This window comes from Phaseolus vulgaris, chromosome 8, assembly GCF_051622355.1.
Source record: "Phaseolus vulgaris cultivar YP4 chromosome 8, ASM5162235v1, whole genome shotgun sequence".
NCBI lineage: Eukaryota > Viridiplantae > Streptophyta > Magnoliopsida > Fabales > Fabaceae > Phaseolus > Phaseolus vulgaris.
Window position 1 is genome coordinate 10,074,950 of NC_143505.1, and position 25,376 is coordinate 10,100,325.

At 34.1% G+C, this 25,376-nt stretch overlaps 1 protein-coding gene across 7 annotated transcripts; it reads left to right on the top strand.

Annotated features, from left to right (window-relative positions):
- The first annotated feature begins 6,680 nt into the window (after positions 1-6,680).
- Positions 6,681-24,922, top strand: LOC137823735 (ARM repeat superfamily protein). 7 transcript variants are annotated; one of them, XM_068628979.2, is made up of 25 exons: positions 6,681-6,798; positions 7,072-7,235; positions 7,332-7,441; positions 7,666-7,738; positions 8,150-8,211; positions 8,642-8,783; positions 9,911-10,126; positions 10,268-10,334; positions 13,757-14,156; positions 15,576-15,723; positions 15,837-15,997; positions 16,883-16,982; positions 17,245-17,319; positions 17,459-17,593; positions 18,477-18,566; positions 19,500-19,682; positions 19,769-19,873; positions 20,611-20,769; positions 22,068-22,112; positions 22,256-22,477; positions 23,157-23,263; positions 23,333-23,389; positions 23,628-23,697; positions 23,796-24,042; positions 24,418-24,698. In XM_068628979.2, the coding sequence occupies exons 2-24, from the start codon at positions 7,095-7,097 to the stop codon at positions 23,955-23,957; spliced, it is 3,030 nt and encodes a 1,009-aa protein (XP_068485080.1). In that variant the 5' UTR covers positions 6,681-6,798; positions 7,072-7,094; the 3' UTR covers positions 23,958-24,042; positions 24,418-24,698. The 7 variants fall into 7 exon arrangements, with proteins under 7 accessions (XP_068485080.1, XP_068485081.1, XP_090149836.1 ...); XM_068628980.2 differs by having other exon boundaries at positions 6,684-6,734; XM_090293710.1 differs by lacking the exons at positions 6,681-6,798; positions 24,418-24,698 and adding an exon at positions 24,705-24,922 and having other exon boundaries at positions 6,812-7,235.
- Positions 24,923-25,376: the final 454 nt, after the last annotated feature.

The following is a 25,376-nucleotide window of genomic DNA, read 5'->3' on the forward strand; positions in this document are numbered from 1 at the left end:
ACAAAAACACTTTTACAAGGAAAAAGAATTAGGAAAGAAACACATTATTTGCAGACTAAGGAACTCAAACCCGGATCCTCATTGCTGCAGAACTTTGACAGAACTTCAACTCCCCAGCCAAAAGAAAACATCACAAGGACTCTTAAAAGTTTTTAAGAAAAACTTTCAAAAATTAAGCTCACATGAAAACCTCAATGAAATTTACTTGAAAATTGTAAGCATTTTTTAAGTGCAAGGGATAATATGAACTAAGTTAAAGCTCCCTTTTTATAGGATTCAAATTAAAATAGTTTTCTCAAAACAGTTTTGAAAACTGTTATAAAACAACAAATTAAAACTTGAAAGAACAATATATTTTGAAAAAAACACTTTGGTGGTAACATAACTACCCTTTGATTTGGTTAAAATTGAATATGTGAGCAAAACTGATTTTTGGAGACAAAACAGAATTTTGAAAATATGAAAACAATTTTGATGCAATGCAAATGAATCAATTGTTTTATCAAACAACAAATTAAATTTTTAGTGTAGTAAAACAGTTTTAAAACTTGAGCATATTTTTAAAACTCGTTTTAAAAGATATATCCTTGTGCTTAAGTTCATCACCGTGGCTATGAGATATGAGGTTGAATCAAAGTGCAAAAGACTACTTAAACAACTCTGACCTAACTAAGACCATGATATACACTTTTTATACACCTTCAAACATTTTTTCTTCATCAAACACTTCTTCATAAAAGCTGAGCAGAATCTTCATTTATCCTCAACAATTAGACCATAATTAGAACAATTTCTTAAATATGTTTTTTAAATACATTTTGCTCTTATCTTGATCTTGACCATTTACAAATATTGTAAACTTTATTAATGATAACTCAAATAAAGAATTACAACATGTTGAAGTATGGAAAGTCTCATTGAAGAAGACTATATGGTCTCCCTATAACGTCTAATATTGGAAAAGTTGCTATGAATAGAAAATTTTGAATTTGGTTATCCTTTGTAAAGATGTTGAAGATTTTCCAGTGAAGAATTTTGTCACTTTGAAGTAGGGATGACAATGCGGGCTAATTTTACTAGTCTGCCCCGCATAAGGGTTGACCCGCTTAAGAAATACTTTTTTTTAAATAATTAATAAAAAAATTAAATAGATTTTTTGAAAAAAAATTATTCTTTTTTTTATTTAGATGCACTGCATAAATGATCTCATAATATTATTTTCACGACACGTGTAATAAGATGTGAGCAAAAGTTTCATAATGTGAAGTATGAGGTTGCATGAAAAAAATATGAGGGTGCAAAAACAAATTTTAGATTTTTAAGTATACGGGCAAGCCCGCCCTTCCCTACACCTGGCCCACCTGGACTACGGTTTATACGGGGCGTGCCTAAGCGGGTTTAGGGTTGGAATAGACAACTTGTCTCGTGTTTTTCTAAGCAGGTTGCGGGGCGGCCCACATGGTTCGTTTTACTTTTCCATCCCTACTTTGAAGGTTGGAAAACTTGGTTATGGAAAGAATAAACACTCCATGTGTTTAAAGTCATTAGATAATATTCTCAAAACGTCTACTAATGGATGCTTCATTATGGAAAGGAAGATATTGATTCAATTATTCTATTACATTCAAAGGAAGCAAGAACTGAAACCAATGCGAGGAAATTCTCTTAAATTCTACAATAAAAAAACTCCTTTAAAAAACGTGTATAAAATAAGCAAATATCCTTCCAAGATATTATTCACAAAAATCTTCTACAATATCTCTCAGAGCAGCACAAAGTTTAATTACAATCAATGCACAAAATTGAATCAACTTTGGAAAAATACATTTGGAAGAGAAATGAAAATGAGATTTGGGATTGACTGGGAAAGAAGATACATGCTTCACAACTTAGACAAATTTTGAATTCATTTTATGCCAAGAAAGGAATATTATAAAAGAGACTTCAGAGGAAGAACATAAGCATGAAGTTCCATAGCCAAATAACGCTCTTAAACCTAAATTTAATTTTCTTTTACTTTTGTCTTCCTCATGGAAGGTTAAACCTTTTGGGTTGATTCCGTTGTGATTTCCCATTGTATTCAAAGGTTTTGTTCAATAAAAATTTTCTCTTCAATTTTCTGTAACAATTGGTTTTAACCCTCATATTTTTTTGAATTCGAGTTTCTGTCAAAGGAATTGTGTTTGAACTCTTGTTGAGAATTCATTTTTTTTTATTTAATTAGATTTTTTTGGTTAGTTCACTTAGTTCTAATCAATCTCTTCTTCGCTTAGTTCAAGAGGTAGAAGAAAAACATCTCACGAGTATACGCTTGGAGATGAGTGAGATACTAAATGCATCATTATATTCTTGTCTTACTGATAAAATTTTGTTGAATTTGATTGACGCTTGTATGATTAAGTATAAAATTTGTGACTGAAGAATGATAATCTTGGAATAAACAATAAGGAATTTGTGTTGAATAAACTTGAGAGTTAACATGTTTCCTCTACTGTTTGTTATCATCTACTTTAATTTTTTGCACAACAAATTAAAATCCCCCTTTTACTTTATTGTTATTATTAATCTTACTATTTTGCAGCTATGTTTTGAACATTGTTTGACTGAATTTACTATTGGATTTGTTGGAAGACGATTTGGGGTCATTTGACCTTATCTATATTATTATGTTTTTAGTATTAGACAGTCTAGTTCTGTGTTAGATAATATTCGCTGAAATAATTTTAATTTGACTGCTAAATGACAATATGTCTAGTTCAACATTAAGTACAATGATTTGTGATTAACAAAGATATCCTAACTTAATTGAGTGCCTAAATAATGTATATTAAGACCTTATGTATGAGAAGTTGAGAGATTTTGTTGCACAATTATAACACACACATGCATCTAGATATTAGATATGTTAAACTACTTTAATGTATAATTTTGTGATCTAGTTGCAGATCAAAGTCTTAGATTTGCTCAAGTGTTAATATATGGTAGGACATAATTAATACTATTTTTTTGAAAAACATAAATCAATATTCTTTATTACATATCAATTTGATACTTAAATAAATGTATTGATTTATAGTTATTAAAATGGAGTACATAATGGATTGTAGTTTTGTTTATAATAATATGCATATGTCTTGTTGATGATATTGATTTATGTATACTTATCTTGTGTTTAGTAATTTACCTTTCTCTTTTTGATTACTTGGAGTTTGCTATGATTGTACTTAATACATGTGTAGATAAGATTGTAAATTCACATGTTGAACTTGAAAGGAATTAGTATATTTTATAGATATTTTTCTTTTTGGATGAATGTACACTAACACACATATATATTATGTATGCGTCTTCTTTTGAAATACTTTTAGTTATGTGAACCATATGTTAAGCACCACTACAACATAGTGTGTGTATGCATTTAAAGTATAAAACTACTCTCTTAACTTTATTTTTTACCACTTTCCTTGCTCATCAAACTTGTTTTTCTAAACTCACTTGGTTCTTATGATGCCTTTTCCTCTTAGCTAAGAAATTAGGATCCAAACATTATTCTTGTGAATTGTGAAAGTGCCAGATTTTAGTAATATTTCATATTAAATACAAGTACTTATGGATATTAATTGATAAAATAACCCCTAATTTATAAATGTATACATTTGTACATATTTTGTGATTTTAATAAGAATGATTTATTCCCATATTTGTGTTAATTTTAGGATTCTAGGGAAGAATGAAGATGATTGGGCAAAAGAAGAATATACAAAGCTAAAAAGGGAAAGCTGGAATGCACCAAATACTCACCAAAGCTCGCCCAAAACTCACCTAAGCCAGACGCTCCCAAAGGATCTCGCTCAAACAAGCTCAATCTCGCCCAAGCGAGATTGCTCCAGTGACGTTAGACCTTTTTTTGTGCTTCTCGCCCAAGCGAGCCCAATAACGCCCAAGCGAGCCCAATAACGCCCAAGCGAGAAGTCACTTAGCCCAAGTCAATTAGGTTAAATAGGTGGGTTGAGGCACAACCCTAGACACACAAGATTGAGAGGAAAACACCATTGAGTGAATTGTAATCCAATTGGGAGAATAAAAGGTGTTAGAAACCCTAGAGGAGGCAGTCGTAAAGGAGAAACATCCATAATATTTTTTTCTTGCTCTCCTTGTTTGTAATAGGCATCATGTGTTGCTAATTCTACCCTTTGGAATTGGGAGTAATTTGTTCAAACTCTTATGTCTTTAGGTGATATCTAAACATAATATTTTGTTCTTGATTGATGATTGGTATTGTCGTTTTGTTTCTAATGCTTGGTTTACCATGATCTCGAAATTTAGAATTGACTAGAAAATACTTCTAAGTTTTTGACCCAAATGATAATGCTTAACATAATTTAATGCTAAGAATAAATTTAAAATATTAATTGCTATCAACGTCTGATCTTAATGGTAATAAGTTTTTATAAATATTTGAGGATTCGATATTTAGAAGACATCTTAATAGTTTTATATGCGAGGAATCAATATAAATGATTTTTATACAGACATCAATATTAATCAAATGACACAATATTGTTATGCTAATAAAAATACAAAAGAGTGAGAAAGATGAACCCCAATTCCTATTTTTCCAATTGAAGCAACAAACTCTTTGACTTGTTTTCTTATTAATCATTGCAACAAACTTTATTATTATGTTTTCTATTTAGTGAATCTTTTACTTGATTATTCATCTATTTCTTATGGGTTCGATATTTGTCCTTGCGAAAAAATTATTACTTTTGACAACATGATGTACTTGCCGTAAAAAGTCATCAAATTGATTGATTTATTCTTTCATTGTTATAATGTAGTTATCATCTAACAATGTTTGATCTATACTTTTGGGTTTTGGGTTCAATATTTGAGATACATGAATATATAACTTGATAGAATGAGTTGATATTTAGTTCTTTAGCATTGCCTCATGTGCTTTTCTCTTGAGGGTGAAATGTCACATAGTTTTAGTCTTTCATTAGCCATTGTGGCTTCAAAACAATGTCTAAAATATTCAAAGAACTTCGTTTGAAGGTTGTTCTACATTTGTGTTTACTTCATTTGAACCTCCAAATTACACAAACATCTTGTACTTTTGATATTTTTTCTATTAGTTTGATCTAGTATAGTTTGAAGAATGAATTATTCTTTGAAATCTAACATTTGTTTCTCTAAGTTTTTTATTTTTCATTTTTTTAATTTTATTTGTGTTTGATGTTGCTTAGAGATTGTGCTACAATTTTGAAAAAAATTCATATATGTAATTTATTTATTTTCTTTTTAAGTGTATAATAGTCCAAATATCATAATTTGTTGTGACTTTATCCACTCTATATCTGCCACGAACAATTGATGTATCCTACAACATATGTTTACTAAGGGACAAAGGTTGTCATGCTTCTCATTTGGTGGGGTTTTGCAAGAACTAGGGGAACTCGAACCTATCAAGCGGATTAGCTCTATGTCACCCAACAATGTCGCTTTTCAACATCATCAGACTCATTCGATAGCCCCAAAGACAAACTACTAGCAAAGGAGAAGGAAGACATGATTTACCTTGAAGAAAGAATCTCTCAAATATTTCGGACCGATGGTTACCCAGACAACATCAAAGTAGGAGTGTTGAGACCACTATTTATAGTCAGGAATAGGCGAGAAAAAGTGAATCGTCGGGATCCCCCAACTGTTAAAACACTTCCCCTTCAATGACCACAATCTCACGACCTTTCACATCCCTAAAATGCGCGACTCCCTAAAAGTGAAAACGAACTGACACGACCCTTTAACCTTAAAATCATTTCCCCTTCAGCGGTCACATTCTCATCACGCTTCACATCTTTGGCATGTGCGACTCTTAATGTAGGTAAACCTCCTAGACTCTCTGTACGTTTTCACATACTCTATAGCCTAGGGACTAATATACTATATGGTATTGATAAGATCTCGATATGAGTCTGGGAGCAATGTATTGTATGAGCCTAGATGATCATGGAATTCTAAAATACTCTCAACAACATGAATTAAATGACATAATCCTAGAATTAACGACGATTGTCACACTCTCGATATACAAAATGACGCATAATTAAATGATACTTAGGTATATGTACATATATAAATCCATTTATAGTAGGATAGTATAATTAGGAGAGTGCTCCAAAGTAAGACAATGTAGAATTTATATAGCTTGAATGGGAAATTGATTTCCCTCCAAATTTTGAGTAACTTAAAGAAACGAAAACTAGAACACTGACTAGCAAAGAGTGAAAACAACAACAACAAAAATTATCCGATTAAGAACATATGATTTTAAAGAAATAATCTCACTATGGTAAAATCAATTGTTATCTTTTTAATCTTCAAGTTCCACATCCTTACGTGAGAGTTTGGATAACACGCCCTTGTAATTACCACCAAATTATTTATCTATCTTTAAAGATGTTATCATAAAACTAAAAGACATATCTTCTAATTACGTACTCCATGTTTAATATTTTTCAAGAATTGATTCGTTCAAGTGAGTAAAGTCATGTTTATGTTAAAAATCCATGTAAGCAGGTATGTAAATAAAGTATGAGATCTGTGCATTTCATCACAGGTGTGGTACATAATTACAACGTATAAATGAATCACCCCACCACACTCCGGAATATGGGCCGAAGAAAACAAGAAAGAAAAAGCAATAATCCGAGTTGGCAGAAAAAAAAGGGGTAAATGGCTGGCGCAGCCACGCTGCTTGGTCTGAATCTGAAATGAAATGCTTATGACGACGCCGTGGGTCCCAATTAGCCTTCACACTCCCGTTTTTTTTGTTCTCTGCCAAACGTTCTCTCTACTCTCACAACCCTCTCTTCAACGATCTCTCTCTCTCTCTCTGACATTAACACAAACACTTTCTCCTCATTCTCCTTCCTCTGCTCTCTCTATATAAATATCTCTTTCGTTTGCAGTCACTACAATACACAACAAAACAAAACAAATTTTACTTTCACTTAACACCGATTTCACTCTCTCACTCACTCACACTTCAAATCAAATCTTACGCAGACAAAGGATTTTCTTTGACGCCGATGGCGCTTTCGGCCTCCGACGTGCCGGCGATGTACTCGCTGCTCGCGAATTCCATGAGCGCCGATCACCGCCTACGCTCTCCGGCGGAGGACGCCCTTGCGCAATCGGAGTCCAGGCCTGGCTTCTGCTCGTGCCTCCTCGTAACATTCTATTTCTCTCTCCTAGGGTTCTAGTGAAGTTTGCATTGTGCTTTCTGTTTCGTTTTGAGGTTTTGGTTTTGGCGAATGGAACTGCAGGAAGTGATTACCGCGAAAGATTTGGCGTCGCAAACGGATGTACGCATGATGGCCACCGTGTATTTTAAGAACAGCGTCAACCGCTACTGGCGCCACCGCCGCGATTCCTCGTAAACGCTTCTGAGTTTTTGTTGTTAGGAGTGTTTGTTTCTTTTGCTTTATTTGCTCATAAATAAGGGGGGAAATGTATTCAAAATGCTGATAAGAGGTTGTTTTTTGGATTTAGTTTTGATAGTGGGGCGGTGAAGCCGTGTTTCGTGTGAAAATCAAGCTGAACCTTACATGCAACAATGTGTGAATGATAATGTGACATTTTTAATGTGTTTTTGTTCAGCGGAATTAGCAATGAAGAGAAAATGCACCTGAGGCAGAAGTTGTTGATGTACGTGAGAGAGGAGAATGATCAGGTGTTTTGATTTTAGTGGATGTTTTGTAAGTCTGTGATAGTGCTTGCTATTTGATTTGGTTTTTGCGGAGACGAACATTGTGCATGTTTGTGTTTAGAGTGTTGGCTTGTTACTGTTACTACTAACTGAATGCTTTCATTAGTTACTTCGGTTCAAGAAATGTTCATTCTTGTCAGTGATGGTTGAGATTTATATTGTTCAATTTGCATGGGTTCTAACTTCTAGGTTGTTACCTCTCCACTGCAACATATTTTCCGAATTAGATACTTTGTGAACGGTAAATTGTAGTCATCCTTTGCCCTACATTGCTTTTCGGAGGCATTCTAGTATTTTTTTTATTGGTTATGTTTGTGAACCTATGATGGGATTTAGATATTTACTTCTCCTAATTCCTCCATTTTAAAAATGCAGATAGCTCTGATGCTGGCAGTGCTCATCTCCAAAATCGCTCGTATTGATTATCCCAAAGAATGGTACTTTCTAATATTTATTTCTTTGGTATTCAAGAATATTTACAGTGTCTACAATACTGCAATGGAAATTTCATCCGCTCCCTCCTTTTATTTCTCTCTTCCATTGTTCTTTTTGTTTCATTGTCTATCTTAATGAACTCCCATGCATGACGATAGGCTTTATCTAATGGTTTTTTATTTCCTAAGCAAGTCCTATCTTCCACAATGATTTGTCTTAGTTGTCTTTTATTACAGTTTTAATATTTATACTAAAGAAGCGTTATAGATTTTTAGTTTTCTTTGAGAGGCATTATCAACATGCATGGTTTTTTGCTGCATACATGTCATAATCTATCTTAATGCTTGGCTTGTATTGTATGCATTTTTATGATTTTAACATTCTTCTTAAAGCAGTCCTATATATTGATATGCTAATTTAATGACTCCTCAGGCCAGACATCTTTTTGGTTTTATCACAACAACTTCAATCAGCAGATGTTCTAGCTTCCCATCGAATCTTTTTAATTCTATTTAGGACATTAAAGGAGCTGTCCACTAAACGCCTTACATCAGATCAACGCAACTTTGCAGAGGTGCAATTCCTTCTGTTATTCTTTTTTCTGTTCTCTCATGCTTTCAGCTGTCTAAATCCTTGCCTTTATGCTGTACATTGAAAATTTACAAAATGTCTACAGTCATTATTGAAATGACATGCAAACCTCAATAATAATCTTACCTTTCTTTTTATTTAGAAAAGAAAAATCTTCTATATAAAAACCTTGTTTACATATTTGCTGTCAGCATATTGAAGAGATCTTGGATACAGATATACATATCCTAAATCACACAACTATGCACAACTTTTTTCATAATATGTTTTAACTTGTTCTTACAAGGGTAGCAAGGAGGTCCTATTGGTGAGTTGTTGGAAACTTGGATGTAGGTATTTGAAGGCTCTATGGCTCGATACATTAAACTTTTGAGGAGGCAGTATCGCCACTCTCCCTTGAAAGGTTGTCCCAACTATCTAGTAGTTAAGGTCTATAGGAGTAGCTTAATTTGTTTTTTCGTTCTGGACGGGATGTGTATCACTAAACCTAGTGTGTTCTTCAATTTTAGGCATATCTGCATGGGAGTGTGACTCTTGCCTCTAGAGGGTCATTTTCATTAAATTGATTATTTTGAGTTGACTTTGGTATACTAAGAGGATCTTTTAATAAGTCTAATATCATCCTGTTAAGAGGGTGATAAACTTAATTTATAAAGAGCAATATCCGTAAACGACATGTATTGTTGAGTAGAGCCAGGTTCTGGAGTCCAATTTATGGATATGTATTGTATGTCTTAGGTGGGATAAGAACATTCGATCCTGCAGGCAACTTAAGTTTGTCATTGCTCAATACTAACATAACCAAAGATAACTGTTCTTTCACAATGATAGAGCCAGAATGAAAGGTGGGGATGTGTGCGCTTTAAGTTTTATTTAACTCCAGTATTTTTTTATGTTTATTACTTCATCCTTAATTATTTTAAACACAAATAGTGGCAATTATCTAGCCTTACGTAGTACATATGGTCTATCCTATAGGTTCTGTTGGGGTTTATGTTGTATTCTGTTTTATTGTTTCCCCTATTTTCTGCATCTGATTACATAGTTCTTATAGAATAAGATTACTGTTTAGTACATTTTATTCAAATATACAATCATTTTGTCTGGCAGATATCGTCTCATTTCTTTGATTATAGTTGGCGCCTTTGGCAAAGTGATGTGCAAACAATACTTCATGGTTTCTCTTCTCTTTCTCAAAGCTCTAGTTTAAATGCTGAAGATCAACCTCACGAACTGTATCTTACATGTGAGAGATGGTTGTTATGTTCAAAGATTGTGAGGCAGTTAATTGTTTCAGGATTTCAAAGTGATTCAAAGTGTTTTCAGGTAAATTATCTATCCATCCCCTGTTTAATTCCCCATGATGAGTGCGTGTTTTGAGAGTTGAGCACTCTTTGATATTTTTTTTCTGGTAATTAGTTTGTAAGTTAAGGTATTCAGCCTTATATTTCTACTTATATTTTGTAGGAGGTTCGGCCAGTCAAGGAAGTCGCACCTGTATTCTTGAGTGCCATTCAATCACTCCTTCCATACTGTGAGGCTTCTATTTTTGGTGTATATATTTTCATCCTCATGTCGACTTTAGGAGAAATAACTATATTATAAACATTTTTAGAATGGATTAAAAATAGTTTGGTTCCTAGAGAAGAGTTGTGCCTTCAGTGTGCTACACAAAAGCATGTCAAGTTACAGTTTTGAAGAATGATAATGTGGAAATGGGATTTTGATGATCCAACATTGTGTGGATAGATTTTCTTTGAATTGGTATACAAACTTTTGGAGATGTAAGGGAAGATCTTTACTGTATGCGAACTCTATCTCCACAATCTTTAACTTATGATTGAATGTGCTTAGGCACAATTAGATGTTTTGTTCGTCGGAGTAGCAAGCCCAGACATGATGTTTAATGTATTTTTTTTGCCAGAGGTTGGATGATATAATTTAGTTGGTGAGCCAGTAGAAGTATGTTCTAAACTTGAGCTGGAAGAGAATGATGTTGCAAAGAATAGTCATGCTGGCTGGATGAAATGGATAAGAAATTGGGCACACTTTTTTTTATTGGAAAATGCCAGTCAAATTCAAAGGAAAATTCACCTTGACAGCTGACCAGCAATACTCTGGTAGTTGATATTGCATGGTTAAGAGTCAACAAAAAACAGAAAATAAATAAATAGTGGAGAAAAAAATTTAAATACCAAGATAGATAGTGGATTTATAGGAAAAGATAAAATAAGGAGTGAATGATCCTCAAAGTGATTTTTATGTAAAGCACAACGAGAAAATACACTGACTACCATTTCTTGAATCTTTGTAGACTTGGATATTTAACATATATCATTGTCACCATGTTTATGTATCTTAATCTATCTTTATTTGTCAGTATCCTCTAAAGTTGTATATTAGTTTTTGTTTTCTCTTTACTTTTGCAAGTGGATGTTGTGTTAAAAAAAAAAAAAACCTTTAAATGCTAATATTGCCTCCCCTCGTAAAAACTGTATTATAAACTCGTAAGATAAGAAATTCCCAAAGGGGCAAAAGAACTTCGTTGTATTACTCTTGCAATGTTGTATTACTCTTGCAATGTACAGAAAGTTACACATACAACTCTAGCACTAGAGGGTCCAGAACCTCCTACTAATAATGCAATCCTTTTCTCTCTACTTTCCCCCCAAAATTCACAAGCACTTATATACAAAACTTCCTAACATAGCACCCACAAAACCACTAACAAACTCTTCAGCTACTTGAATTAAATCAAATAGTTGTATTTCTCTCTCCCTTATTTCCCTTTTCATAGACCTTAATAGGAGGGTATGTCCTAAATAATATCTGACCTATCAAGATTCACCTTGTCCTCAAGGTGGAATTCAACCATTATAAAAACTTCCTCCAAACTACTCTAAAATTTTGGTAATTGCTTCCATTTGACTTTAATTCTTAGTGTCCTCCCTTATTGACTCAGTAATCCAACACGACTTCTAGCGGCAAAGTCAACTCAAGTTTGTCCGTTAATCCTTCAGGGCGGGGTTGAGATTTCTGTGTAGGATATATAACCTTCTCTAAAAGAACCATATGAAAAACTGAATGAATCTTAGAACATAGTTGCAGTTCCATTTGGCATGCCATAACTCCAATCTTAGCGAGAATTTTGTGGGGACCGTAATAATGGGGACTTAACTTTTCATTCACCTTTTTAGCTAAGGATCTCATTCTACATGGTTGCAACTTGAGATATCCGATTCACCCACTTTTAGTTGAACATCCCGACGATGAATATCAACATACCTTTTGATTTGATTTGGGCATTTTGCAAGTTCTCCCATAACTCTTTCAGTGAAGAGTCTTGTTGGAAAGTGAGATAATTTATTTCTTCAACTCGAGAAGGAACAATAGTCCCTCTTGACAAAGGGGGAGGGTTTTGACCATAAAGAGCTTTAAAAGGGGACATTTGAGCAATGTTGTCAAGATAGCGAGTTTACTTGTATGCTCGCAGAAGTCAACAAGTTTGGAGGGCCAAGCGAGGTGACTCGGCTGACGGATCGGGATCAAAGTGAGGTGCCGTGTAGCTCAGTGGATCGGCAGAGGTTGTCAATCCTTGATCATGACTCGTGTGCGGCCATTTTTGGCCAAAAAAATGGAACTTGGTTGCTCTAATTAAAACTCACATGTCGTTAGTGAAAAAGGCAGAGAAAATGAGGTTTTCAGCGGCGTGCAAGGTTCAATGATCTTGTGCGGTGACGACATGCGCTCCGTTGAGGCTGTGACGATGGCAGAAAATGAAGAAATTAGATGGGATGTTGGGTGTCGTGTTCGGCACATGAAAGTGAAGGAGGTGCTGCCCATAAATAAAACCCTAATTTCAAAAAAACCTAATTCAAACATTTGGGTCTTACTTGGCCCATTTTTAATATCCAGCCCATTGTAACCGTAACTATTCAAATTAAGTCATTGGAGAAGTGTTCTACAGGAGGGCGTGAACAACAATATAAATTTAAAACCCTAATTAAATAAGGTTTATTTGGGCCTTTCTTGGCTGATTTAAAATATTATTAGTGTTGCACCCTAATAATTCTAATTCACACCGACTTTTAATCTTTTCTTTAAGTTATCTATACGTATATATTGTATTTCTTTTGACCGCAATGCTTCCATCATAACCCATTATGGTTTGCATTATAACTTCTTAACAGGTTTTTGGGGTCTCTGATATTTTCCGTTATCCGATATCGATAACACTGTTAGTAACTCTTACGAGTCGAGTTACGATCTTTTATCTCCTTTTTGATCCTCTTACGATTATGAGTTTGACAACATTGCATTTGAGTATAGACATTGTAGTTTGTGTTGAACCAAAACTTAGCCCAAGGCAAGTGCGAAGCAAATCATGCTTCCAATTTGCATCCATACGAGACAGTCTTGCCTCCTATTTTTCTTCAAAGCCTTCAGGTAATGTTAACCCAACGGCTAAACTTCCCTCCAAAGCTTCTCTTTTTAATTCCATCATTTTTGTATAACTAACACCCACAAAGCCTAGAGCGCGCTCTTGTACCAGTTTATAGAAACTGGATTAGAAAACTCGAAAGATAAGAAACTCCCTAAAGGAGCAAAAGATTTTGTTGTATTACACTTGCAATGTACAGAAAGTTTACACATATAACTCTGGCACTTCGAGAGTCCAGAACCTTCTACTAAAAACACAAATCTTTTTCTCTCTACCTTCCTCCCAAAACCCGCAACACTTATATACACAGCTTCCCAACATAACAGCCATAAAACCACTAACAAAATCAAATAGCTGTATTTCTCTCTCCCTTATTTCTCCTGTCATGGACCTTAATTGGAGGGTGTGCCCTAACACCTCCTCACAGTACAATCTGCAATGGCTGCTTTCTGTGCCTTTTATTGTGCATAAAATGTTACTTTGTTTTTAATCTTACAAGACATTTATGTTTGCAGATTCTTCTTTTCCAAAGCAGTATCCTAAATTTTGGGACTTCGTAAAGAGGGCATGCACCAAATTGATGAAAATTTTAGTTGCCTTTCAGGGAAGACATCCTTACTCATTTGGTGATAAATTTGTGCTTTCTTCTGTCATGGACTTCTGTTTGAATAGGATAACAGATCCTGAGCCATATCTATTGTCGTTTGAGCAATTTCTCATTCAGTGTATGGTGATGATTAAAAATATTCTGGAATGTAAGGAGTACAAGCCAAGTCTTACAGGTAGGGTGATGGATGAAAATGGAGTTACTATGGAGCTGATGAAGAAAAGTATGTCCAGTGCAGTTGGTGGTATTTTAACTTCCCTTCTCCCCACTGAAAGGATAGTCCACTTGTGTAATGTATTGATATCAAGGTATTCACTTTCCAACCACTTCTTGGCTTGCTTAGTTTACTTGTATTTGTTTTGTTTTCTCAGCTGAGTGAGACATAAGGATATGCTATGTGTTTATAAATGTTACGTTTTATGCAAATTAGAGTTAAATTAAAGGAAAATAGTTGTTCAGTGCCTTTTGGTTTCTCCAAAACAGTCAAAAGTGATACCTTGTTTAGTAGTCATTCTTTTTCACAGATTGCATATTTTTGTCTACATTGAGTGGTATTGTGCCTTAATTGCACGGTGTCCAGTCGACAAAGCTAAACATATTTAGGAAATCAGCTGTGGTTCTAAGTTACAGAAGGGCTTTTAGGATAAAATTTCTCAAATTAAGTATGAGAGATCATATAAGCATTATATTAAATATACTCAAATAAAACATTTGAAATCTACTGAAACTGTATTTATACCCTACTGCTTCCTAGAATGTTTATATTGAGGCATAAAAGTGGTAATTTGCATTGCAAAAACAAAGTTGTTGCTTTTGAACTTCAAGTTATGAAAAATCTGTGATAGCAAGTAAGATAATGGATTTTTCTGTGTCATTTGTGTATATACTCATGGCTGTCTGTTTGTACGCCTTTGACTGACGTGTATAGCTGTCAACACGAGCTAGTCTGGCCCGTGGACTTGACCCATCTTGTAAACAGAATCTGAAAAAGGCCCGGTTCAGACGTTATGGGTTAAATGGATCAGTCTAACCTATTTTTTAATAATTATTTAAAACAAAAATTAAACAATTCTCTTATTTTAATGTTTTATATATTTAACAAAACTGTTTTATATATTTAACAAAACATTATACATGAAAATTAAAACTTCATAATTAAGAATTAAAGATTGCATATAATACATAAACATAATGAATAAAAAAAATGTAACTCCACCTCACTCCTTAGTCCTCCTTAACTTCATGTTTTCCTAGTTTTAACATTACTTGTCTCTCAAATTCAAGTTTTCCAAGTTCTCACATGATACATGGTGAATTAAAGAATTAAAGTTATAATTTAACATTATATTGTAATTAGGTAATGTTTTTAGGTGGGTTGGTGGGTCATCCCGGGTTGTAGGTGGACTTGGTCCAAATTTTTGACCCATTGTAAAATATTAGCATTTCTGGCCTGAACCTGTGGTGGGCCAGGTTGACCCACAGGCTTGAACCTGTTTTGACGCCTTTCTGTGGGTGATATCTTAAGTGGTTAATAAATATAGGTTTTGATATTCTATTAGAACTTATGAGAGAGAAAATTTAACTTCTCTATTTTTAAATTTTTTTTTTGGAGGTGATAAGCTACTGTTATTGGCTTTATAATTGTATTTGTTTGAGTAAAAGTGATATTTCTCATTATGATCATTAATTCTATTGCCAGCCTAAACAGCGCCTTTATCTTCGAACAGGTATTTTGTTCTGACAGCAAGTGATATGGAAGAGTGGTATCGTAACCCTGAGTCTTTTCACCATGAGCAGGATATGGTTCAGTGGACAGAAAAATTGAGGCCATGCGCTGAAGCATTGTACATTGTATTGTTTGAAACTAATAGCCAAGTAGGTGCCAATTATGCATCACAGGTTATCTTGTATTTTCTGTTGTTGAAATATTTCAATCATTGGCTATGTTGACTATAGATTAACGTTGATGTTGTGACTGTTACTTTTAGTTGCTGGGTCCTGTTGTAGTTTCTCTTCTACGAGAGAGTATGAATAATTGTCCAACTTCTGTGACGGAAATTACTCCTGCTTTGCTTCTCAAAGATGCTGCTTATGGTGCTACTGCTTATGTTTATTATGAACTCTCAAACTACCTGAGCTTTAAAGACTGGTAAGTTCAAAGCTACTATACTTTATTTACTAAGTTATCCTTAGGTCAATCTTATTCCTAAAATATTGAAGATCATTAGGGTTGTTGTGTCTAGAATTTTTGCTAATACAAATTTCTACTCAAGAAATCATGGAGCCACCCATTACTGGTGATGGAACTTTGCACAAAGTTTCCTCCTGTGATGGGTTACTATTCATTGATTTTGCTTATACTACATCAAACACCTAGGAGCATTTTCCAACCGAAATGCGTATTACTACTTAAATTGCATTGTATATACGGTCAGAGGGCAAACACAAAACAAAGAGGAAAAATAGAGACAAAAAGTTGGTCAGTGTTGGAGAGCTTTTGGGCCTTTGTTTGGAATGCAATTCTGCTAAAATGTCCATTTGCTAAACACCATGAAAACAGTTATATCCCATAACAAAATCAGAGGTGCAGATATGCCCTTGAAGATGTGGCCATTCCTTTTGAACTGATACTGGAAGGTGTGATATAGAGCGCATTGCCACAACTGGTTATTTCCCATTTCAAAGCCTTGATGACATATTTGTAGAAACTAATCAAACAAATTAGGATATACCAATCTCATTCTCACTAAAAGCAAGTTTGTTCCTAGATAATCTCAGCTGCACGGTGGAAAGATAAATAAGCCAGTGTCAATCAGATCTAAGCATAACACAAGGAGTGCTATGAGGCACTGTAACCTGCCAAGAGTTATTAGAGTTAGTTATCTTATTTGATGGTTCACATTTCTGTTTCTTCAATGACACAGCGTATTTCAAAGTCTATTTAAACAATTTTTTATGTTAGACCCTTCTTTTGGTAGGATGTCACTGGATTTAAAAGTACTCTGTCTTTTCCTTCTAAACCATTTGTTTGCAGGTTTAATGGTGCTTTATCACTTGAGCTCTCAAATGAACATCCAAATCAGCGTATCATTCATCGTAAAGTTGCTATAATTTTGGGGCAGTGGGTTTCTGAGGTATACAATTTATTGAGTTAATTTGTTGATGAACTAAGTTTCCATTGTAAATTTACTCAAAAGATTTGATGAGAAGCTTTCTTAGTTTCTTTCGTGTTCCAACTGTTGTGAAATTCAAAACCTAGACAGGTTAAATAATTTCTATGTTGGTATAGTAAGGTTTTATGATAGTAAAATAACTCATTATCTTAATCCATCTAAACCTTCAATTTAGGAAAAGTCATTTGTATTCACTTTCTTATGTATTTTCTATCCTTCACAGATCAAAGATGATACGAAAAGGCCTGTATACTGTGCTTTAATCAGATTGTTGCAGGGTAAAGATTTGTCGGTCCAGGTATGTTAGGCAGACACGTATTCCTACTGCCATAACTAATGTTTCCCTGTTAGTTGAGCATATATATATATATATATATACACATATATGTTTCTCTTCTATCTTGTTTCAAACTAACCATGTGCATATAATTTTTTAGCTGGCAGCATGTCGATCCCTATGCTTACATATTGAGGATGCAAACTTTTCAGAAAGGGAGTTTGTGGATCTTCTCCCTATCTGTTGGGACTCGTGTTTTAAGTTGTTTGAGGAAGTTCAGGAATTTGATTCAAAGGTAAAAACTACTTCTAGGCAACTTCTTCCTTTTTGATGGAAAAAAATTCTTAGTCACTGTTTGAAAAGGTGAAATGCAGGGTGGTACCGAAGGGAATAATTCTCCTTGGTTGGGAGTTTAAAATTCATGGACCTAGCCTGTAATGTGACACCACCCAAATAACCTGCAGTGTAATCTGACAAGCAATTTTCAAGGACGTTTGAGGTGGAAGGAGAGGGTTGTGTAGTATAATAAATCTCTTACTATCTAAGGTTGTAAAACCTCAGCAACAGTGAGGAATTGGGTCTATTGGGATTACAGTTGTGTGCTAAGTGCCTATTTCCTTAAAATGTGCATTAATAATAGCGAACTTTCTTTGCCTTGCCCTTGGATGGATGTAGTAACTCATAGTTCAATTTAGGGTAAATCACATTAAGTTTGTTCCATTTCTCTTTAGCTTGTTTTCTGGTAGTCCTTGTTATACCAAACTAGATATTAGTTTTGCTAAAAAATGGTTTTTTGGTTGATCCCAATGACATCACTCGATCCATGCATCTGGCACAGATGTTTTTGTTGATTAGCCAGCAGGGATAAAACATCAGTTGGCCCCCTTTAACATCTTAATTGACAAGTTAGATAGATGGGCTTTTTGGATCTTTATGTTATTGGTTTGTTGCTAAAAGCTAGCATCTTGTCTAATGCAGCTGAGATGTGTGCCTCACTAAAGGGCATCACCTCAACCTCTATAAGTGCCTTTGACTACACAGGCCCATTACATTTTCTTTCAGTTTACTCAAATTTATCTGCATTACAAGAGGAAACACGTACTGTGTAAATTATAATCTGAGACTATATTTGGTACTATGAGTGAATTGTTGCTCATGTTCCGTAAATATTTCTTCAGGTTCAGGTTCTGAATTTGATCTCTATACTTATCGGACATGTTAGTGAAGTCATTCCATTTGCAAATAAGTTGGTGCAATTTTTTCAGAAGGTAAGATTAGAAATATCATGTCTATTATTTGTCTACTAAGCTCTGTATTTTAAATATCCTGTCTATTAATTCTTTTTCAGTAAGTTGTGAATCAGTTTCTTTACTAGAAAATTGGTGTGGCATGAGTAAATACACAACTCATTATTTTGGTGCTCAGGTTATAGCACATCTTGAATCAATAAATTCTTGGTCAATGATAAAATATAGCATATGTTTTTCACTTAACGAAACAAAACATCACAGATGTCCTGGACATTAGCATTTGAAAGTCAAATAACACAAGACATAATTGGACTACACATGCACAGCCTACTACACAACACTCAGAATACTGGCATGACAAGCACAGCACTCTAACAAATCACTGCAGCAGAGAGAGGACCAGCACTAGGGTGGAAGGCATTGGGCTGGGGGTGGGTTGGGTATCAGAACCAGGTAAAAGGGGTGGTAGAGCAAACATCTGGACACACTTTCATTAAAAAAAAAATAGAAAAAAAAGAATATAAGATTGGTCTTTCTTTTAAAGAGGCAGACTTTGTGTGGTCATTTCCCTTTGACTTTTTAGAAGAGTTAATGCAATAAAATAAAAATAGGGATTTTGAAACAGGATACAGACTGAGGTAGATAACCTGGCCATGCAAAAATTGTGTGCTTTGTGCGAATGAAATATGATTACATCTCCGAGTTGAAGCGACTCTGGTCTCCATGGATTGCAATCTGTATTAGTAGTAACTTGATAAATAAGATCAATCATGGTTGACATAGAACCCAAGCAAATTTGATCTCAATGGATTTAATTATCAGTTTACATAGCTATTTTTTTCTTAGGTTTTACCCTGCAAGTGTCAAGTGACATAACAGAGTAGCTGTAGTTAAATCCCAGACTAATCAAAACTGGATCTGTCTTCTTTCTATTGCTTTTGTTGTGGCAAGGTTTGGGAGGAATCTTCTGGTGAAAGTCTGCTGCAGATACAGCTTCTGGTTGCTTTGAGAAACTTTGTGGTTGCACTTGGTTACCAGTCACCTATTTGCTACTGTATACTGCTGCCAATTCTGGAGAATGGAATTGATATTAATAGTCCAGACGAACTTAATCTCCTAGAAGATAGCATGCTGGTAATACTTTTGTTTTTCTGTTTTACTAACTAGATGGTACTTTTGTTGTGAGAATATATCATGAAATTCAACTGCAAACCTTTCAGTTGTGGGAGGCCACACTTTCTCACGCACCATCAATGGTCCCTCAATTGTTACAATATTTTTCACGCCTTGTGGAGATTATTGAAAGAAATTTTGACCATTTACAGGTTAGAACTAGCTTCATACTCTAATAATTTTTTTATTTACTATCTACTCCTGTTCTCTGAATTCAAGAGAAAGATAGTGATTGTGTTAGTAGCTCTAGAAGTAGTCTTGTAAAATTTTCAGGGAGCATGATTGCTGGATTGTGACAACTATGTTATGTGTACTTGTGTTTCTATGACTTACATAATAATATTTGAATTAATGATAATAAGTTCCTTTTATTTAAGTCCCTAGACTGCCTCCGTCTTACCTTCTAAAATTTTTAGATCATTGATTCTTGTGTACAAATTTGTCAGATAAGATAGTCGAGTCTGTTACATTGGGAACTATGTCTGTAAGATTAGAGATACTAACTGGAAAACTATTCGGGGATATGTACTAGATAATAAAGGTACTTACAGCGTAGTCTAATATCTATTATATATGGAAGGAAAATCTATGTAATATTCATTCAGCTGGTTTCCAGTAAGTTGATAACTATCAAGTTTGTGCAGCACAATTTTAAGAAAGTGTAATCATTCAGTTTTTAATTTGATGGAAGTATACAAATTTCAGCCAATGACATCCCACTGCTTTGTGTTGTATTTCTAAAAAATGATAACTATTTGGGCTTATGATCATTATTACTTTTACGTATTCATGCTGGTTTAGTTAGTGTCCACCCCTAACACGCAGTCAGTGACTGTATTTTAATATCTTTGTTTAATTTTTATGTTCATACTCTTTATCTTAAGTACAGGTTGCTGTGAACATAATTGAGGATTACATAATTTTGGGTGGAAATGACTTTCTGAGCATGCATGCAACAAATATTGCTAAAATTCTTGATTTAGTTATTGGAAATGTCAATGACAAAGGGCTTCTTTCAGTTCTTCCTGTGGTTGATATCTTAATACAGGTATGCCATTCCATATCATGCCAATTTTCAAACTTAACAATTATGAATAAGAACTACCGAGACTTTTGGTATATGATGATGCCTCTTGTTTAGAGTTACAGGTTTAGTAAACAATGATAGCATTGATATTATTGATATTTGATATCTTGTAATGTAACAGAATAATGCTTTGAGTTCAATGTATCTGAATTTGGATTAGGTTCTTTCATAGGTCCTATCTTCATTAGCATCTTTTGGTTAACTCATTGAGCTTCCATGACCTTAGGCATTTTTATGTTTTGGGTCATTATCATAATGTAGGATGCTTACCAATAATTTATTTTTAATCACATAGACATGGATCTATTACCAATTTGTTTAAGTTTTTTTTTTTAATTTCAAAAAAGAATTCCAATTGATTTTTTAAATATATATCTAACTTCTAAAAATCATATAAGAAAATATCATTCCAACATTTTTTTAAGAATATATTTTTTTTGGTAAAAAAGTTTCTTTATGTTAGTGCCACCTTTCTCGGCTTTTAGAAATAAACCCCATCCAAGTGTGCTGTATAGCTTAACTTAACAAAAGTTTTGGTAACTAAGGCCAACTGTCATAACTTTTGATAGAGAAGTCGGATTGAGACGCATATAAAAAAAAGTTGCTCGTAATTAGGTTTTGAGATGTAATCTTCAAAAAACAAAACGTATTCAACAAGAGTGGAGTTTGAAATGATCTTTTACTCCATTTCAAAACACTTTTACATTCATTTCAAAACCAGGAAAAAAGGATTTTGTAAATTTGATTTTTAGTTTAAAAAAAAGTACTTTTGTTATCTTTGGTAACCCATCCCATTGTTTCCCTATCATCACCACCGTTGCCATCACAACCATTTTCTCTACCGTCAGGCCTACTACTACGACTGGCGTCATACATAGTTGTTACCACCATCATTATTGTCTATAGCACCACTACTATCATTGTCGCCACCACCATACAAACATGCCTTTAAACTAACTTTAACTTCATAGGAAATTCTGTCAACTAATTTATTTTTGAAACCATGAATTAGGAGAAAAAAAACTAACTTTTAAAACCAAGCCACCAAAACTAAATCTAGCTGTAGTTAAATTTTTTGAAACTCAACTAGAATATCCTATTTAAGAATTATAATTTCTACTGCTTGTGAATAAATTTTGAATTTTCTGTGAACTTTTTTTGGCCTTATTATAAGTTGGATGATGGTTTTCCTTTCTTGTCTTATATATTTTAAAAAATCCTTGTAAGCAGTATTTAAATTTAATTTTTCCTCTTTACAGTGTTTCCCCATGGAAGTGCCGCCACTTATTAGCAGCACTTTACAAGTAAGTATTCTATAAGCATGTCTGTTATAAGCTTGTACGATATCATAAATAAAACTATGTGCTAATCAACTTATGCTTCATAGTCCATATCATAATCTGGAGAATGTTTCAAGCCTTTGAATTTTTGTTTTTTTTTTCTACAGAAGTTAATTGTGATATGTTTGAGTGGAGGAGATGATCACGATCCTTCTAAAACATCTGTTAAAGCATCTTCTGCTGCCATCCTTGCTAGGCTTTTAGTGATGAATACAAATTCTCTTGCCCAATTAGCATCAGATCCATCAACTTCTCTACTGCTTCAGACAGCATCCATCCCAGTTCAAGAAAATATACTTCTTTGTCTGGTTGACATTTGGGTTGATAAGGTTGGTGTGGTTATGCTCAAGAGACTGTGTTTGGTTCTAAATATATTGCATATTTGTGTCTTGTATGTACTTAGACAAACCTGTGAGTTGCATTACTTAATAAATACACAACTTTAAAATGATTTATATTTATTAGACTTTTGATGTATGTTTATCCACTAGAAGATATTATCTATTTGTTGGGTTACGAGGTGGTATATTCAGTTGTTGTAATTATTCTAGCAAGATGCTGTAGGGATAGATACTAAGAGTCACTTTTAATTGTAATTATTTCTGGGGTGGTAGAGTGCCTATATATACCCTCTTGTACTGCTTCAGTATAAGCGAATTGAATCAGTTTTTCCAAAGTATTTTATTTTCAAGTATGTATGTATCAGTATCTGAAGTATATTTGAATCTCATTGTCTCTATCATGGCCTAGTTTAGGTTCATTACTCTGCTGCATTTGATACGTTTACTTTTTTAACTTACCACAATGTGAAGGGGGTGGGTAGGGGCAAAGTGTTTGCACATGGTTTGAAGAAGTTGTGTCCCTCTTAAATATGCTGTAGGATATCACATTTCTTAAAATCAATATCTGATTAAATTTGTATTCAGTATTTAGTTTTATGTGTAAGTGTCATTTTGGTCTATTTATGTTGTATCCTCTGTTTTCAATTTATGCATATAATTTTTCCAGGTAGATAATGTTTCTTCCATCCAGAAGAAGACAATTGGTTTAGCCCTCTCAATAATTCTGACATTAAGACTTCCTCAAGTACTTGACAAACTGGATCAAATTTTGAGGTACTAACCTTTAAATAGTATTCATTGTTTGCAAATATTGAGTAACTGACCCCATGTTTTGATATACAGTGTTTGCACTAGTGTGATTCTGGGCAGAAATGAAGACTTAACTGAGGAAGAGTCCAGGTATATATTTTTTATGCTACGGATGTAATATAAATACCATGCATGTATTTTTTTGTTAATAGCTGAAGCTTTGTTAGGGGCAAGTCTCTTATATGTCAATAACCAATGATTGCAAAAGCTTAGTTCTGAAAGTAAACTCAGTTTTTAAAATTAAAAAGGGGGTCATTCCTGGTTTTAATGAAAGGGCATTCAGTCATGTTTTGAAAACACAGTTCTTCATGTCTGTTGTCAATAACAGTGGTGACATGAGCTCCAGCGCATCTCCTGATGAGGGCACTATTCCTAGTAAAGAATTCAGAAAAAGACAGGTTAGAGAACTGCAAAAACTAGATGAAATTTCCATTTCGAAAGATGTACATTGTGAGAGTAACAAAGAAAGTAATGCATTTATTTATGTTGTCACTAGATCAAATTTTCCGACAGGATCAATCAGCTATCTCTTGAGGACTGTGTGAAAGAAAACCTACAAACATGTGCTGCTATTCATGGAGAATTATTTAGTGCTGCAATGAGCAGTATGCATCCATCTGCATTTGCACAATTGAAGCAGGCGTTAAAGATGCCATAATTGGGTCTGACATTTACTTCTTATGATCTGGCGGTGCTATGTGCAGGCTCAGTTTTTGTGTTCATAGACTGATACTTCTTATAGGGTATACATTTCCTTTCTACTAATTTTATTTTATTTGCCCTAGCTACCAATTCCCTAATGTTTTAGGTTTTTTTAACAAAACAGTAATAAATTTATGGACGGTAAATCATATTAGACTGGGAAGGGAAGCATTTAGTTGTGCATTCATGACGATGATAATAGTAATAAACAATTTGAAAAGGTGCTTTATCTTAATGAACTGGTTGGTTGCCCATTGTAGTTTATCTGAACCAAGACATTTCAGTGAGCAATCAAAATGAAAATCACTATGCCCATTCATGCTTGAAATTATGTTAATTGAAATTACTGTGATTATGGATTGTAATTCATGGCTTCTGTAGTTGAATCTGACGTTAACAATCTCTTTTTTTTCCAGGATGATATTGAAGCTTTGTTGGTGGTTTTTGACACTTATTTATAATTGTTTCCATGTCATGGTTTTCCCCCTGATTATAATCATTTTCATTTGTCTATGCCTGTTGGCAGCGTGAAACTCTGTAAATAGGATGCTGTTCCTTTATTATATATAGAAAGGGGCAGCATTGAGTCCATAGTGTTCATTTACTTTACTCAGAATGACAGGAAATGTGATGTTTGTAGATGTTGTTTTGGACACATCCGGATGTGTAGTGCAATTTTTACCGAAAGTTATTTGAATTGCAGGTTTTACCCTGGCTAATGTCATACACACACACTGTGTTGCGTTAAATCGAATGATAAGTGAAGTTCGGGATATCTGAACAATAGTATAAAATCGCTACGACGCTCGAGGTTATTTAGATTCGGCAAACGAAGAGTCAACCGTTTAGATTTTCCACATTGAAGTTAGAGATTGTAGGATTTACTAATGATTATTAGATTGTTCAAAAGTGATGACAAAATATGTATTCTTGCTTTAAAAGTGAGTTTGGGTTTATGAAATGTTTATAAGGTGATATATAAAATCCTCGTAAACGGTCACTAGAGTAGAGCATGTTAACATTGATTGTATGTGCCTGTTCATCTCATCCAACTGTGTGTATCTTCAATAAAGACCCTTCACAGTCCATTGTTCATTTGTTGCAACTGCGATGTATGCATGATCGACAATAAATTATGCATAACCAGTGACAGATATTTCACAGATGGTTACTGTTCATTTTTTGTGACTGATACGTGTCTAATGAATAGTAACCATCTAAAGCTCGTAGTGTGATTGATACGTGCGTTCGTTTCACTGATGGTTAACTGTGTGTTCGTAGTGCACTATCAAAATGATAGATACTCCACAGTAGGCATCATCAATGGGTTGTGATGGACTTAGATATACCACTAGCTGGTTTGTGATGGAATCTG

Bases quoted from the DNA above. Each gene is read 5' to 3' on its own strand.
- LOC137823735 (XM_068628979.2), top strand. From the start codon at position 7,095: ATGGCGCTTTCGGCCTCCGACGTGCCGGCGATGTACTCGCTGCTCGCG. The intron at 15,998-16,882 runs GTAAGTTCAAAG...ATTTGTTTGCAG, and splicing joins TACCTGAGCTTTAAAGACTG to GTTTAATGGTGCTTTATCAC. The intron at 22,478-23,156 runs GTTGGTGTGGTT...TAATTTTTCCAG, and splicing joins TTGACATTTGGGTTGATAAG to GTAGATAATGTTTCTTCCAT.